The following is a 15,674-nucleotide window of genomic DNA, read 5'->3' on the forward strand; positions in this document are numbered from 1 at the left end:
TGCTGCCTGAGCTCTGTTCCTTCAGTATTGTGTGTGTTACTCTGGATTTCCAGCATCTGCAGAATCTCGTGTCCGGCTTCCCTTTCACCCCTTCTCTTCTCCTCACCTGGTTATCACCTCCCTCTAGTGCTCCTCCTTATTCCCTTTCTCCCATGGTTCACCCTCCTCTCCTCTATCAAATTCCTCGTTCTTCAATCCTTTACCTCTTCCACCTATCACCTCCCAGCTTCTAACTTCACCACCCTACCCACCTCGCCTTCCCACTCAACTGGTATCACCTATCTCCTGCCAGCTTGAACTCCTCACCCCAGACCTCATTATGGCTCTTCCTCCTTCCTCTCCAGTCCTGAAGAAGTTGTCTTAGCCCAAAATGTCAACTATTTATTCCCTTCCATAGATGCTGCCTGATTTGCTGAGTTCCTCCAGCATTTTGTGTGTTGCAAATACACTGAGTGGCCACTTTATTAGATACACCTGCTCATTAATGCAAATATCTAATCAGCCAATCGTGTGGCAGCAACTCAATACATTAAAGCATGTAGACATGGTCAAGAAGTTCAGTTGTTGTTCAGACCAAATGTCAGAATGGGGAATAAATGTGATCCAAGTGGCTTTGACTATGGAATGACTGTTGGTCACAGTATCTCAGAAATTGCCGACCTCCTGAGATCTTTAAGCACAACCAGAGAGTGGCGCGAAGGACAAAAAAGCGTCCAGTGAGTGGTAGTTCTGTGGGTGAAAACACTTTGTTGATGAGAGAGGTCAGAGGAGAATGGACAGATTAGTTCAAGATGACAGGAAGGTGACAGTAACTCGAATAACCATGCGTTACGACAGTGGTGTGCAGAAGAGCATATCTGAATGCACAACACGTCAAACCTTGAAATGGATGGAGTACAGCAGCTGGGATCCACACAACAGGCTACTGAGTGCAGCTGTTTCTTTGCCTTTGGTGTGTTTTTCCTTTGAATCTGAAACTTTGTGGAGTGGAGCCACACACAGTCTATGCTGTAACAATGCCAAGGATAATATCTGCAAGACAGCATGTGCTGGAACAGCCCCCAATACTGGCTCAATAAGCTGGACCCAGCAGTGAGGCATGGATTACCGTGTGGGAAATGCACTGGAAAGGTCATGTTGCTCGTCCGACCAGATCCCCAGATCACACCCTCCACTGAGAGCTGGGTCACAGACAGAGGAGAGATCCGAAGACATTCTTTTTGAGAAATGTGGATGTTCCCACTGACTCCCAGGTCTTCACAGCCCAAGGGGAAGGAGCATGAGCAGCATTGTCTTCCGGAGGCCATATCCTGGGGGCAGACACAAACCCCATGGAAGGCACCTCCTCGCCACACTGCCCACCATCTGCAGTTCCCACGGTCCGCATGAATGCTAGATCACTTTTTTCTTGCTCTCTTTTTGCACTAAATTTTTTACATACATTTCTTACTGTAATCTTAGATTTTTTTAATTATGTATTGCAATGTACTGCTGCCACAACGAACTTCATGACACTTGCCGGTGATATGGGGCGGCACAGTGGCGTTGTAGGTTGGTAGATTAATTAGTGATTGTAAATTGTCCCGTGATTAGACTAGGATTAAATCGGGGGATTACTAGGCATTGCAGCTCAAAGAGCTGGAAGGGCTTACTCCGTGCTTTATCTCGATACATAATTGTTAAACCCGATTTCTGATTCTGAATCCCGATGCCTGCAAGTGTGAGAGTCCGGTGCCGGGGACCGGCCTGCCCTGGAGACGGAGGTGCATCTGGGCTGTTGCTTTGCTGAGCATTGTGGCCAGGGGAGTGTAACGCTACTATAGCGCCAGTAACCCGGGTTCAATTCTCGCCACCACCTGTAAGGAGTTTGTACGCTCTCCCCGTGACTGTGTGGGTTTCCTCCGGGTGCTCCGGTTCCCACCCACAGCCCAAAGGCGTATGGACAAATTCGGATTAGTAAATTGTGGCTGCGCAATGTTGTTGCCGGAGCATAGCCACACCTGTGGGCTGCCCCCAGCACATCCTCAGGAGTGTTGGTTGTTAACGCCAACAACACCCCTCACTGATTCAGCAATCCCAGACCCCCAAAGACTGCCTGAGAACACTCTCCAGCACTACGGTACCAAGTGCTCTTTAAATGTGTGCAGCAAACCCACTGTTGTTCTATTTTCAGCCCGAGGCTGGCAGCCCGCCAGTGAACAAAACGTTCCGATGTACAGAGACAGTGGCAGTCAGGAATTTAACCCCTCAGACTCATTCCCTGCTTTTCTTCACGTATCCTAGACACGTACAGCTGTAGGAAAACAGATACGATCACTGCAGCCCCTTCCCCTCCTCCCCCCCCACCCAGCCTCTGAGATCACTTCCAGCCCCTCCCAGGGCCTTATACTGAGGCTTGCTTTCACCTCTGGGAGTGATACCTTGGGGGCTTCAAATCATTAAAAAATACTTCCTTGTCATCTGGGGACCCAAACAGTTCTTCCAGGTGAGGTAACACTTCACCTGCGAATCTGCTAGGGTTGTCTATTGTGTCCGGTACTCCTGATGTGGCCTCCTCTACATTGGTGAGGCCCGTCATATATCAGATCTTGCACCTCCGCACCATCTGAAAAAGGCGGAATTTCCCGGTGGCCAAACATTTAAATTCCAATTCCAATATTTGGGTCCATGGGCTCCTCTTGTTCCAAGATGAGGCCACACTCAGGGTGGAGGAGCAACACCTTATATTCCGTCCGGGTAGCCTCCAACTTGATGGCATGAATATTGATTTTGTTCCGGTGAAAAAAAATATCCTTCCCTGTTCTTCTAATCCCCACTCTGGCCTCTTCTCATCTCTCCCTGCCCTTTCTCCTAGGGTCCACTCTCCTCTCCTATCAGATTCCTCCTTCTCCAGCCCTTAATCTTTTCTACCTACCTGGCTTCACCTATCACCTTCTAGCAATCCTCCTTCCTCTCCCCTAACCTTTTTATTCTGGTGTCTTCCCCTTTCCTTTCCAGTCCAGAAGGAGGATCTTGGCCGGAAACGTCAACTGTTTATTCATCTCCACAGATTCTGCCTGGCTTGCTGAGCTTCCCCCCCGACCCCCGGAGCATTTTGTGGTTGCTGCCTCGTCATTCGCTTATTCCTGCTTGTGGGATCATGTTCACCGACAGACCACCACAGAGCCTGTAGCACGACGGGAGGATCTGCATTGGAATGGAATTTCTCATCTTTCCACCTTTGGTTTTGAGGAGGTTTTGGCCCATCGGCCAATACTAGCTCACAGAGAAATCCCATTCTCTCTCACAATTTCATTATCACCGGCATGTGACGTGAAATTTGTTAATTTAGCAGCAGCAGTTCAATGCAATATATAATATAGCAGAGAAAAAATAAAATAAAAATAAGTAAATCAATTACATATATTGAATATTTAAAAAACATGCAAAAACAGAAATACAGTAAATTAAAAAAAAGTGAGGTAGTGTCCAAAGATTCAATGTCCATTTAGGAATCAGATGACAGAGGGGAAGAAGCTGTTCCTGAATCGCTGAGTGTGTGCCTTCAGGCTTCTGTATCTCCCACCTGATGGTAACAGTGAGTAAAGGGCATGCCCTGGGTGCTGGAGGTCCTTAATAATGGATGCCCCCTTTCTGAGACACCGCTCCCTGAAGATGTCCTGGGTACTTTGTAGGCGAGTACCCAAGATGGAGCTGACTAGATTTACAACTTTCTGCAGCTTCTTTCGGTCCTGTGCAGTAGCCCCTCCATACCAGACAGTGATGCAGCCTGTCAGAATGCTCTCCACGATACAACTATAGAAGTTTTTGAGTGTATTTGTTGACATGCCAAATCTCTTCAAACTCCTAATAAAGTCTTGCCTTCTTTATGACTACATCAATATGTTGGGATCAGGTTAGATCCTCAGAGATCTTGACAGCCAGGAACTTGAAGCTGCTCACTCTCCACATCCGATCCCTCTATGAGGATTGGTATGTGTTCCTTCGTCTTACCCTTCCTGAAGTCCACAATCAGCTCTTTCATCTTACTGACGTTGAGTGCCAGGTTGTTGCTGTGGCACCATTCCACTAGTTGGCATATCTCACTCCTGTACGCCCTCTCGTCACCACCTGAGATTCTATCAACAATGGTTGTATCGTCAGCAAATTTATAGATGGTATTTGAGCTATGCCTAGCCAAACAGTTATGTGTAGATAGAGAGTAGAGCAGTGGGCTAAGCACACACCCCTGAGGTGCACCAGTGTTGATTGTCAGCGGTTCCAGTCAACCGTTGCCTCAGCATTCCAACCACCTTCCTCCAGGTTCCACCACTTATGGTAGTCAGTCCAGACATCCCAAAAAGCTGTGGGTTTGATGGGATGTGGGAAGAAACTGTAACCCCAGGTGCAGGGGGAACCCATGTGGCATTTATTCCTGGGGACGTCAGCTCGTGCAGACAGCACACAAAGGAAGGTCAGGATTGAAACAGGGTCACTGCAGCTGTGAAGCATCACCACCATTAGCTGTGCCTCCATCTGCGGTGAGGCAAAGCAACCGGCATTCACCTCCTAAATACCCCATTCACCGAGACAGCACGGTATCCAGTGTCAGTCAGTGATTCACTCTCACTCCCACCGCCCACACCACAATAATGAGCTCAGCTGAGAATCTGTGGCTTCAGCCCACAGCGAGTGGTGAGAGTTTCTCAAGCTGCCCCTCCACCCTCACCCCGTCTGCCTACCGTGCATCGCAGTAGGTGAACTTCATGTCCATGCTGTGCCGACTCAGGAAGGACTTGCTGTCCAGCCGAACCTCGATGCTGGTGGGGTCAGGGATGGGCTCACAGATCATCAGCAGGAAAGACATCAGAGACTCCGGGATGGCGCTGTTTGAAGGAGATTTGGGGTTCACCTCGCATCGTTGTATGTGTCCCATGCAGTGCAGCACCTAGGCAGAGAAAGCGCAGTCAGAAACACAGTGAATCCCAGCACCCAGTGGGTCAGCGAGTGTGGGAGTGAAGGGTAAATGGGAGTTGCTGAGAGTTCAGACACCAACCTGTCGGGCTGATGGGGGGGGGGGGGCGTGAAATGGATAAGCCTGGCATTAGAGGCACCAATGAGGGTTGTGGCAGCAGGTAGATGGAGGTGGGTGGGAGGCACTGGATGAGGTGGGAATGATGGCTGACGAGGGAGATAGAGAACTGCTGTGAGGTGATGGGAACTGCTGCCCTGCCTGACTCCGCTCCTCTCAGTAGTCATCTCCCGAACTTGCTGCTCAGACACTGCCGATGAATTCTACCATTCTGGCCACATGACCAAGACACACCAAATCAGTAAGGAGTTCCTGTCGGGATGTTACGTTGAAGTTGTACAAGATACTGGCGAGGTCTAATTTGGAGTATTGTGTGCAGTTTTGGTCACCTACCTACAGGAAAGATGTCAATAAGACTGAAAGAGTGCAGAAAAACTTTACAAGGCTGTTGTCGGGTCTTGAGGATCTGAGTTATAGGGAAAGGTTGAATAGGTTACTACGTTATTCCCTGGAGCCTAGGAGAATGAGGGAAGAGTTGACAGACGTATACAAAATTATGAGGTGTTTAGTTCAGGTGAATGCAAACATTTTCCCCTCAAGTTGTGAGACTAGTACTGGAGGTCATAGGTGTAAGGTGAAATATTTAAGGGGAACCTGAGGGGAAACATCTTCATTCAGAGGGTGGTGAGAGTGTGGAATGAGCTGCCAGTGCAAGTGGTGCATGCAAGTTTGGATAGGTACATGGATGAGAGAGGTATGGAGGGCTATTGTCTAACGGGACCGGGCAAATTAATAGTTCAGCGCCACTCGATAGGGCTTGTACGATGCTATGAAGGGATTAGTTCATTCGGTCCTTGGACCCTCCATTCACTGGGTATCTCCACCCAGGATGAGAGAATAGAGAGCTCGTCACTTGTATCCCATTGTGGGTCAGTGTTCCATGAACTGTGTCTATATCCCAGACCACCTACAACTGCTCTGTCGTTAATTGCCATGAAGCCTCCCAGGACCACGTCCCAAACCTGCCACTTCACCCAGAAAGGAGAAAGACAACAGGGTCCAAGGAACATCACCGTAAGAACATAAGAACTAGGAGCAGGAGTCGGCCGTCTGGCCTGTCAGCTGATCTGGCTGTGGAGTCAGCGCTAATTACCTGTCTTCTCCCCAACACCCTTAATTTCCCTGCTATATATAAACAAACTGTTCTAAATATATTTAATGAGGTAGCCTCCACTGCTTCCCTGGGCAGTGAATTCCACAGATTCACCGCTCTAGGAAAAGCAGTTTCTCCTCATCTCCATTCTAAATCTATTCCCCCGAACAGCTCTGTTCCCCTGCTCTGATCTCACAAATTTTCCTGCCTGTATCTATCTAGCCCTCACGTACTTTCATGTCCCACCACCCCACCCAGATATTCCCTGGCACCTCCCACACCATCCCGAACTGGAAGTGTATTGTCGGTCCTTAAACTCAACGAGCTCCCTCCTCAACTGCAGGAGCGACTTCACCAGGGAGGGAGAAGTTCAAGGTCAGCTGTCCCCGCACAAGTCAGTGTTTAGACATGGGAAGGCAGCTTGTTCCAAGATGAGGCCACCCTCAGGGTGGAGGACCAGCACCTCATATTCCATCTGGGCAGCCACGACCTGATGGCATGAATATCAAATTCTCTTTCTGGTAAAAAGAAATTCCTTCTTCCTCTTCTTCTATTGCCTATCGCCTCTCCTCCTTCCCTTTCTCCTATGGAACACTCTCCTCTCCTATCAGATTCCTTCCTCTCCTGCCCTTTATCTTTCCCATCCACCTGGTTTTACCTATTACCTATTATCTTGTCCTCCTTCTCCTCCCCCTCCTTTTTCTGGTATCTTCCCCCTTCCTTCTCAATCCTGAAGAAGGGTCTTGGCCTGAAACGTCAACTGCTTACCCATTTCGATAGATGCTGCCTGACCTGCTGAGTCCCTCCAGCATTTTGTGCGTGGCAGCTGCTTGGTGCAACCACAAGATTCGGACTGCATGGGCATGTTACTTACTCTCCACGTTGCTGATTTGATGGTGGCCGCCCGTTTCCCGTTCACCAGCGTACATTTCATCCTCATGAAGAAGTCCCTCTGGGCCTGGGCCTCCTGCTTCGCTGTGAGGCCTTGCACTGACGGATCCACAGGAAGAAACAAATCAGCGAGTCCATTGATTAAACAATAGATGGAGTTAGACAGTTAATTTTGTCAATAAGTCAATTAGTCCACTTTGATTAAACTGACTAGCTTAATCACTCCCCCAATATTACCACCTCCATGTGACACTGCCAAGCCCACTAGTATTAATAGTCCCCTCCAATATTAGTGCTCCAAGGCCCACCAGCACATGAGCCCCTGACATTACGACCATCGACATTACAGTTCCGACATTCATACCATCACAACTCTGGGTGGCAATATTGAGGTCCTTCACTGGTCTGGGCCGACCACGGATGTTGCCTCCCAGCTGCCTACGTGACACTGCTAGGGCAGTACGAGACGGACAGTAAGCTGTTGCCCATGCAGCAGCCACCCCCTCTCCGCGCAGCTGATTGGATTGATAGAACTGCAGGCACCGATACCGTATGCCAGCAGTGGCATCGCAGGCGTTGCCGGTCAGCGTTGAACTCAGTGTAGGAGTGCCTTAACGACTCCAGCCCTGGGCTTAACCCTCGGGGTGTACTGCTGAAGCCTCCCCCATGAGTGGGTAGCGGAGGTTAGAGATCAGAGATTTCCCTCTCATAGATCAACTGCCAACCACAGCTGGCAAGCCCCATCTGCACAAAGTGACTGGTTTTAAGGCACCAGAAACCCACTTTTACTCCTTCTCCTGTCAGTAGAAACTGTTCTGCCAGGCTGAGTAGCTAAGCCACATGTGAAGGCCAGGAACTGGACTTGGTTGTCAGAGGCTATTTGAGACACACGTCATTGGGAGCATTTGATAGGTAGTGGGAGCTTGTCCCCATTACCTCCTCCTGACTATAACCTTAAGGAACCGTGGCAGTATTTCTACTCTGATTACAGTGATCAGCCCCCTAAATACTCGTGTGTGTGCCTGATCCCCCCACATTCCCAACGGACAGCACACTCCATGGACCAGGGAGAGCACCTCAACCCTTGACAGAACCACTGAAGAATTACTAATCAGGTGTACATCAAAACACACAGTGAAATGCGTCGTTTGCGCCAACAACCATCACAGTCCAAGTCTGTGCTGGGGGCAGCCCGCAAACGTCACAACGCTTCCAGCCCCAGCGTAGCACGCCCACAACTAACCTGTATGTCTTAGGAATGTGGGCGGAAACTGGAGCGCCAGGAGGAAACCCACGTGGTCACGGGGAAAATGTACAAACTCCTCACAGACTGCAGTGGGATTTGAACCCAGCTTGTTGCTGGTGCTGTAACAGCGTTACACTAACTGCTATGCTACTGCGCTGCCCAACTACAAACTGCCACCCCACCACCCACTTTGCTCAAAGATTCAAAGTACATTTATTATTATATACAGTGTATAACCCTGGAATCCATCTTCCCTCTGAACAAAGAAAATCACGGAACCCATTTAAAGAAAATTATAAAACACCTGGCCCCATGTGCAAAAAAAAAAAGACAAATCATGCCAACAGCAACAAAAATATACACAAGTGAAAAAGACACAATATAAAACACGAAGTCAAAAGAGTCCAGGCATATTCAGTTCAGTGTTTGTTATTTGCAGACCACCCTGATTCAAAACCACCCAAAATAGCAACAGAGAATAAAAGGATCTCCCCTGCAGAACCACATTGTGCATTTTGTTGTCTACATTGTTCTGGCACCCTACTCCCCTCTGAACCCTTTACTCCCCCCGTGCACCTGCTCCCCGCCAATGGATGTGTGTTGGGGGAGGGAGGTGGGTGAGAGACCCTCACCTTGACGTGCCATCAGTAGGTCCTTCACTTCCTCCTCATCACATGGGTGGATGAACTCAAAGATGCTGTGGCCGATCAGAGCAAGCTGTGGGAGTAGAGAGTGGGGAACCGTAAGTCTCGAACTGCTTAACCGATAAAAGACATCCAGCTCTCATACAGACCAAAACTGGGTAACAAACAAGTTTATGGATTTATGGACATCCATTTGATTTTGTCTGGAATAGGAGCCCCAACCGTTTTTATGCCGTGGGCCAATACTGTTAACTGAGGGGTCAGTGGGCCTCAGGTTGGGAACCCCAGGTTTAGAAGTTGACAAAATGTTCTGTGGAATTCACTGCCGCAGGTGGCTGTGGAGGCCAAGTCATTCGGTACACTTAGAGTGGAGATTGACATGAGGAAATCTGCAGATGCTGGAAGTTCAAGCAACACACACAAAATGCTGGTGGAACGCAGCAGGCCAGGCAGCATCTATTGGAAGAGGTACAGTCGACGTTTCGGGCCGAGACCCTTCGTCAGGACTAACTGAAAGAAGAGATAGTAAGAGATTTACTCCAGCAGTGAAACTGTCAGTCTGTGTTCTAACAATGGTGTGTGATTACCGTGGGGAGATTACGTATGAAGAAGTTCTCTCCACCACCCCCCCACCCCCACTACTGGTTCTTGTTTGAATTTAATAGTATTTGCTCCATAAAACATAGCAGCAGAATTAGGCCATTTGGCCCATCAAGTCCATTCTACCAGTTCATCAGCTGATCTATTTCCCTCTCAGCTCCACTCTCCCTGTCTTCTCCCCAAATCCTTTCATGCCCTGACTAATCAAGAATCTCTGCCTTAAATATACCCACAGACTTGGCAACAAATTTCACAGTTTCACCACTCTCTGGCTAAAGAAATTCCTCATCTCCTTTCGAAAAGGACACCTCTCTATTCTGACGGTGTCTCCTCTGATCTTAGACACTCCCACCATAGGCAGTGATCTCAGCATTAATCCAGATCCCCAATGTTATAAATCCGATGCCCAATATTACAGCCTTTGGACTTCCCATATGTCAATCCCAGATGATCTCCCTGTGGCTACCCATTCCTAAACTGATGTGTCTGACGATGGTCCTCTCTGCAGCCACAATGAGGCCAGATGCAGGCTGGAGGAGCAACACCTTGTATTCTATCTGGCTAGCCTTGAACCTGAGGGCATAAACATCGATTTCTTTAACTTCTGGTGACCACTCCCCTCTGCTCCTCCCTCCGTTTTGTTTTCCCTCATTCTGGAGGCCCTCTCATCCCTTTTCATCTCCTCCCTTGCCCTCATGACCTGCCCATCACTTCCCCCAGTTCCCCTCCTCCTTCCCTGTCTCCCATTGTCTACTCTCTTGGGGTGTCAGGGAGGGGTAGCACCTCTGGTGGGGGAGCATGTTGCATCCTTTTCAGGGCGGTTAGCCCACCTTTGGTCCCCACCTGGCACTCAGCTCTCACCTGTGGCTCCCCGTAGCTGTTTACATGCGACAGCGGCCACACCCCGGGCAACGGCTTCGACAAGCCGGCTAAACCAGGTGAGGGTAGCCGACGGGTCTCAAACCCTCGGTGAGATAGGGAGTTGTCTATCCCAGCATGTGAAGACAGACTCCGGTGGATTGAGCAGACGAGACCAATGGAAGGTCCAACGGTCAGGAAGGCGGTCTCTGCAAGCGTCGTGGAACATGTAGAGCAGGACAAGACACAGAAGACGTCCTGGTCATCCACTGCGCCTAGTCCCATCTCCAGCCGTCTAGACTCTGTCTTGCCACTGGATCCAGATGGGAATTGGGAAAAGAGAGTGAGGCTGACGCTGCGCAACTCTCCCTCACTTAAATCCAAATCACGCGCTAGTCTCGACATCATCAATAATGGTGTCGAGGTCCTCATCGACGCCAATGATGGACGAACAAAGACTCTCTCATCAGATTCCTTCTTCTTCCGCCCTTTATCTCTTCCACCCATCACCTCCCAGCTTTGCTTCTTCCAGCCCCTCACCCACTTTCCCCCTCACCTATCACCTGCCAGCTTGTACTCTTTCACCTCCGCCCAACTTCTTATTCTGTCTTCTGTCCCCTTCCTCTCGTCCTGATGACGGGTCTTGGCCCACAATGTTGACTCCATAGATGCTGCCAGCCCTGCTGAGTTTGGAGTTCCCAACCTTTTTTTTTAATGCCGCGGAGCCCCTACCATCAACCAAGGGGTCCGTGGATCTGAGGCTGGGGAACCCTGGCATTTTGGGCGTTTCTAAGATCACCAATGTCGCAGGCTGAAGACGTGTCATATCAAAATCCCAATCTCACAAAATAGGGAATGGAGGGACGTAGACCATGTGCAGGCAGAAGGAATTCGTTTAAATTTGGCATCCTACTCAGCACAGCCATCATTGCTGAAGGGCCTGTTCCTGTGCTGTACTGTGTCTAGATGTCCAACACTGAAGATCAAAAGCCAGAATTATAACAGTCACAGGCTTCTGTTATTACAGTCTCATGATCCCCAATTCTCTAAACCTAGAAGACCTCCAATGCGATGAGACCCCGACATCACAGTCCATGCATCCCAGCTGCCATGGCCAACGAAGCCCTGGGTCAGTGAACTCACTGGGAGCATTAGAGGCTGCGACACACGCGAGTCCACAAGTCCACTGGAAGCTGAAGGCCGGACCTTGGGTTGGAAGTGTGAGTGTGGTGTGTAGTTGGATGGGTGGGAGGAAAGGGGCTTGCTTAGCTGTTGTCGTTATCTGTCTTGTTCTGCTGGACTTTGGGGGCATACTATATTGGTGCCTTAAAGAGGACCACAACCTTATCGAAGGATTTGGGGGCTTGTGTGCCTCAATGACCAGGTGAGCTATGCTGGCTGGAGTCAGGGCTTTGCGTTTTGGCTCTTGGGAGGGTCACCAATGCCAAACAGGCCAAAGGGTAGAGGCCAGACTAAGAGTGGCCCACAGGTTCGGGGGTTCAGCTCAGGGATAACAACCCTGACTGGTCAAACAAAATTGTTAGGGAAACAGCAATGAAGAGTCCTTCTACATCGGTGTGCAACAGGATTCCCGGGTCTTGCCTGACTGACAGTAGTGGAAAGAGAGAGGAAGCTCCTGGCACAGCGAAGGGAGCCCTGAACAGCGCCACGGACGGAGGACCTTCACTGCCAGTAAGGGACGTAACGGGCAGCAAGTCTGATGGCGCCAGAATGTGTGGCAACAGTTGTACGTCTGTTGTTGACACAATGGACATACTCCACGGTATGTTTCCATTGTACATGTGATAAATGAACAAATCTGAATCCGAATTACATAACCCGGGCCTCTGCCGTGCATTAACCCTTTGATCACCTGGGTCAGCCCGAGATATCTGTTCACGTTCTCCGACAGGTATACGATGTCACCTTCTTCCGTCAGCACCATGAGGAAGCCATCAAGGGCTTGGAGGTAAAAGGCGTTCAAGTGCACGGCCAAACCACTCTCCGCTGGCACTGTATGACAGAGTAACAGACCGTCAGTGACAGTAGGGAAAAGACTGGTTCAGCTGCCTTCAGATGGACCCCAGCCAAGTCTGGGCTCCCAAGCCAGCCAGCTAGCGCTGATTCCGATCACTCACGGAGCACTGTAAACAGGTGGAAGGTACTCCTCCAGCTATAGGCAGGCACCTGAGAAGCTGGGGGGAGAAACAATTCACAGAAGCTGAACCAATTTAGAAGCACCTAGGGGCTGCAGACAGAGGGAGAAGGTCCCTGCTTGGAGCTGGTGAGCCATTGGGTGAGTACTCTGCCCGAGTGCACTGATTACATTGAAGGCAGAGTCCAACAGATCGTTTGTTGGACGTGCGAGAATCTTTGTTTTGTTTGGGGGGGTGGTTCCAAGGTTAACAAACAGCCAAGGCAAATTGGCAGAGAAGGAAAAGATTCAGTAAAGGGGATGAGGGCACATGGAGGGGAGAGGGCAAAAAGGTGCCCCCACTGTTTGACAAGCAGGGTAGTTTCTGAAGACAAAGGTGGTGGTGGGGGGGGGGAGGGGGGGTCCGTACTTGGAACTGGGTCCCCCCGGGACAGACTATCTGCCTGTCAGCTCCTCTGTATTCCCATATCATGGCACAATGCGGAACAGACAGAGAAAGAGAGAGAGACGGTGTGAGACAGAGAGATAGAGACACACACAAACACATGGGGGGGGGGAGAGATAGAAAGAGAGAGGCAGACAGAGGAGGGAGAGAGAGGCAGAGAGAGAGAGAGAGAGAGACACACACACACACACACAGAGGAGGAGGGGGGAGAGAGAGAGACACACACACACGGGGGAAGAGAGAGAAAGAGAGAGAGAGGCGGGGGAAGAGGGACACACACACACAGGGGGGGATAGGGAGAGAGAGAGCGAGGAGGAGAGGGAGAGACACACACACACAGGGGGGGGAGAGAGGCAGAGAGAGAGACACACACGGGGGGAAGAGAGAGAGAGAGGCGGGGGGAGAGACACATACACACACACACACACACACACAGAGGAGGGGGGAGAGAGAGACACACACACGAGGGGGGGAGAGAGGCAGAGAGAGAGAGACACACACACGGGGGGGAAGAGAGAGGAAGAGAGAGAGGGGTGGGGGAGAGGGACACACACACACACAGGGGGGGATAGGGAGAGAGAGGAGGAGAGGGAGACACACACACACACGGGGAGAGAGGCAGAGAGAGAGAGAAACACACACACACACACACACACAGAGGGGCGAAGAGAGAGAAAGAGACAGAGGCGGGGGGGGAGAGACACACACATGGGGGGGATAGGGAGAGAGAGAGAGAGGAGGAGAGGAAGAGACACACACACACACAGGGGGGGAGAGAGGCAGAGAGAGAGACACATACAGAGAGGGGAAGAAAGAGAGGTGGGGGAGAGACACACACGGGGGGGAGAGACACACACACACACACGGGGGAGACACACACGGGGGGGATGGGGAGAGAGAGAGAGACACACACGGGGGAGACACACACGGGGGAGAGAGGCAGAGAGAGACACACACATACAGAGGGGGGTGAAGAGAGACACACGGGGGGGGATGGGGAGAGAGAGAGAGAGAGGAAGAGAGGGAGAGACACACACGGGGGAGAGACACACACGGGGGGGATGGGAGAGAGAGAGAGAGACACACACAGGGGGGAGACACACACGGGGGGAGACACACACGGGGGGGATGGGCAGAGAGAGACACATACACACACACGGGGGGGGAGACACACACGGGGGGGGAGACACACACACGGGGGGGATGGGGAGAGAGAAAGAGAGAGAGAGAGAGAGAGGGAGGGAGAGACACACACGGGGGGGGAGACACACATGGGGGGGGAGACACACACGGGGGGGAGACACACACGGGGGGGAGACACACACGGGGGGATGGGGGGAGAGGAGAGGAGAGAGAGAGACACACACGGGGGAGACACGCGCGGGGGGAGACACACGCGGGGGGGAGAGAGGCGGGGAGGGGATGGGAGAGACACACATGGGGGGGAGACACACAGACGGGGGGATGGGAGAGAGAGAGAGAGAGAGAGAGAGAGAGGAGAGGGAGAGACACACACGGGGGGGATGGGAGAGAGAGAGAGAGGAGGAGAGGGAGAGACACACACGGGGGGGAGACACGCGGGGGGGAGACACACACGGGGGGGGAGACACACACACGGGGGGGGAGACACACACACGGGGGGAGACACACACGGGGGGGAGAGGTGGGGGGGAGGGGGGAGAGAGAGAGAGGAGGAGAGGGAGAGACACACACGGAGGGGGACACACACGCGGGGGGGCGCACACACGGGGGGGAGACACACACACGGGGGGGAGACACACACGGGGGGGGAGACACACGGGGGGGGAGACACACACGGGGGGGGGAGACACACACGGGGGGGGGACACACACGGGGGGGGACACACACGGGGGGGGACACACGGGGGGGGGACACGGGGGGACACACGGGGGGGGACACACGGGGGGGGACACACGGGGGGGGGGGGAGACACACGGGGGGGGAGACACACGGGGGGGGAGACTACACGGGGGGGGAAGACACACGGGGGGGAGACACACGGGGGGGAGACACACGGGGGGGAGGACACACGGGGGGGGGAGACACACGGGGGGGGGACACACGGGGGGGGGACACACGGCGGGGGGGACACACGGGGGGGAGACACCACGGGGGGGAGACACACGGGGGGGAGACACACGGGGGGAGACACACGGGGGGGGAGACACACGGGGGGGGACACACACGGGGGGGAGACACACGGGGGGGGATGGGGAGAGAGAGAGGAGGAGAGGGAGAGACACACACGGGGGGGGGAGACACACACGGGGGGGAGACACACGGGGGGGGAGACACACGGGGAGCGGGGGAGACACCGGGGGGGAGACACACGGGGGGGGAGACACACGGGGGGGGAGACACACGCGGGGGATGGGGAGAGAGAGAGGAGGAGAGGGAGAGACACACACGGGGGGGGAGACACACACGGGGGGGGGGAGGACACACACGGGGGGGGGAGACACACGGGGGGACACGACGGGGGGGGAGACACACACGGGGGGGGGGAGACACACACGGGGGGGGGGAGACACACACGGGGGGGGGAGACACACACCGGGGGGGAGACACACACGGGGGGGGGAGACACACACGGGGGGGGAGGAGACACAACACGGGGGGGGGAGAGACACACACGGGGGGGGAGGACACA

General features: G+C 52.6%; 1 protein-coding gene across 2 annotated transcripts in view; it reads right to left on the reverse strand.

The window, feature by feature from the left end:
- The window catches only part of LOC140206170 (hypoxia-inducible factor 1-alpha-like), a 45,710-nt gene extending 32,954 nt beyond the window's left edge, over positions 1-12,756 (reverse strand). Inside the window, exons 1-4 of one of the 2 annotated variants that reach the window (XM_072274431.1) lie at positions 12,277-12,756; positions 8,934-9,018; positions 7,039-7,154; positions 4,722-4,927 (exon numbers count right to left, since the gene is read on the reverse strand). In XM_072274431.1, the coding sequence (XP_072130532.1) occupies positions 4,722-4,927; positions 7,039-7,154; positions 8,934-9,018; positions 12,277-12,348 (479 nt within the window). In that variant the 5' untranslated portion in view covers positions 12,349-12,756. The remainder of the gene's footprint in view (positions 1-4,721; positions 4,928-7,038; positions 7,155-8,933; positions 9,019-12,276) is intronic. The other variant, XM_072274430.1, reaches the window with a different exon arrangement.
- Positions 12,757-15,674: the final 2,918 nt, after the last annotated feature.

Source organism: Mobula birostris, chromosome 12 (assembly GCF_030028105.1).
Source record: "Mobula birostris isolate sMobBir1 chromosome 12, sMobBir1.hap1, whole genome shotgun sequence".
Classification (NCBI taxonomy): Eukaryota; Metazoa; Chordata; class Chondrichthyes; order Myliobatiformes; family Myliobatidae; genus Mobula; species Mobula birostris.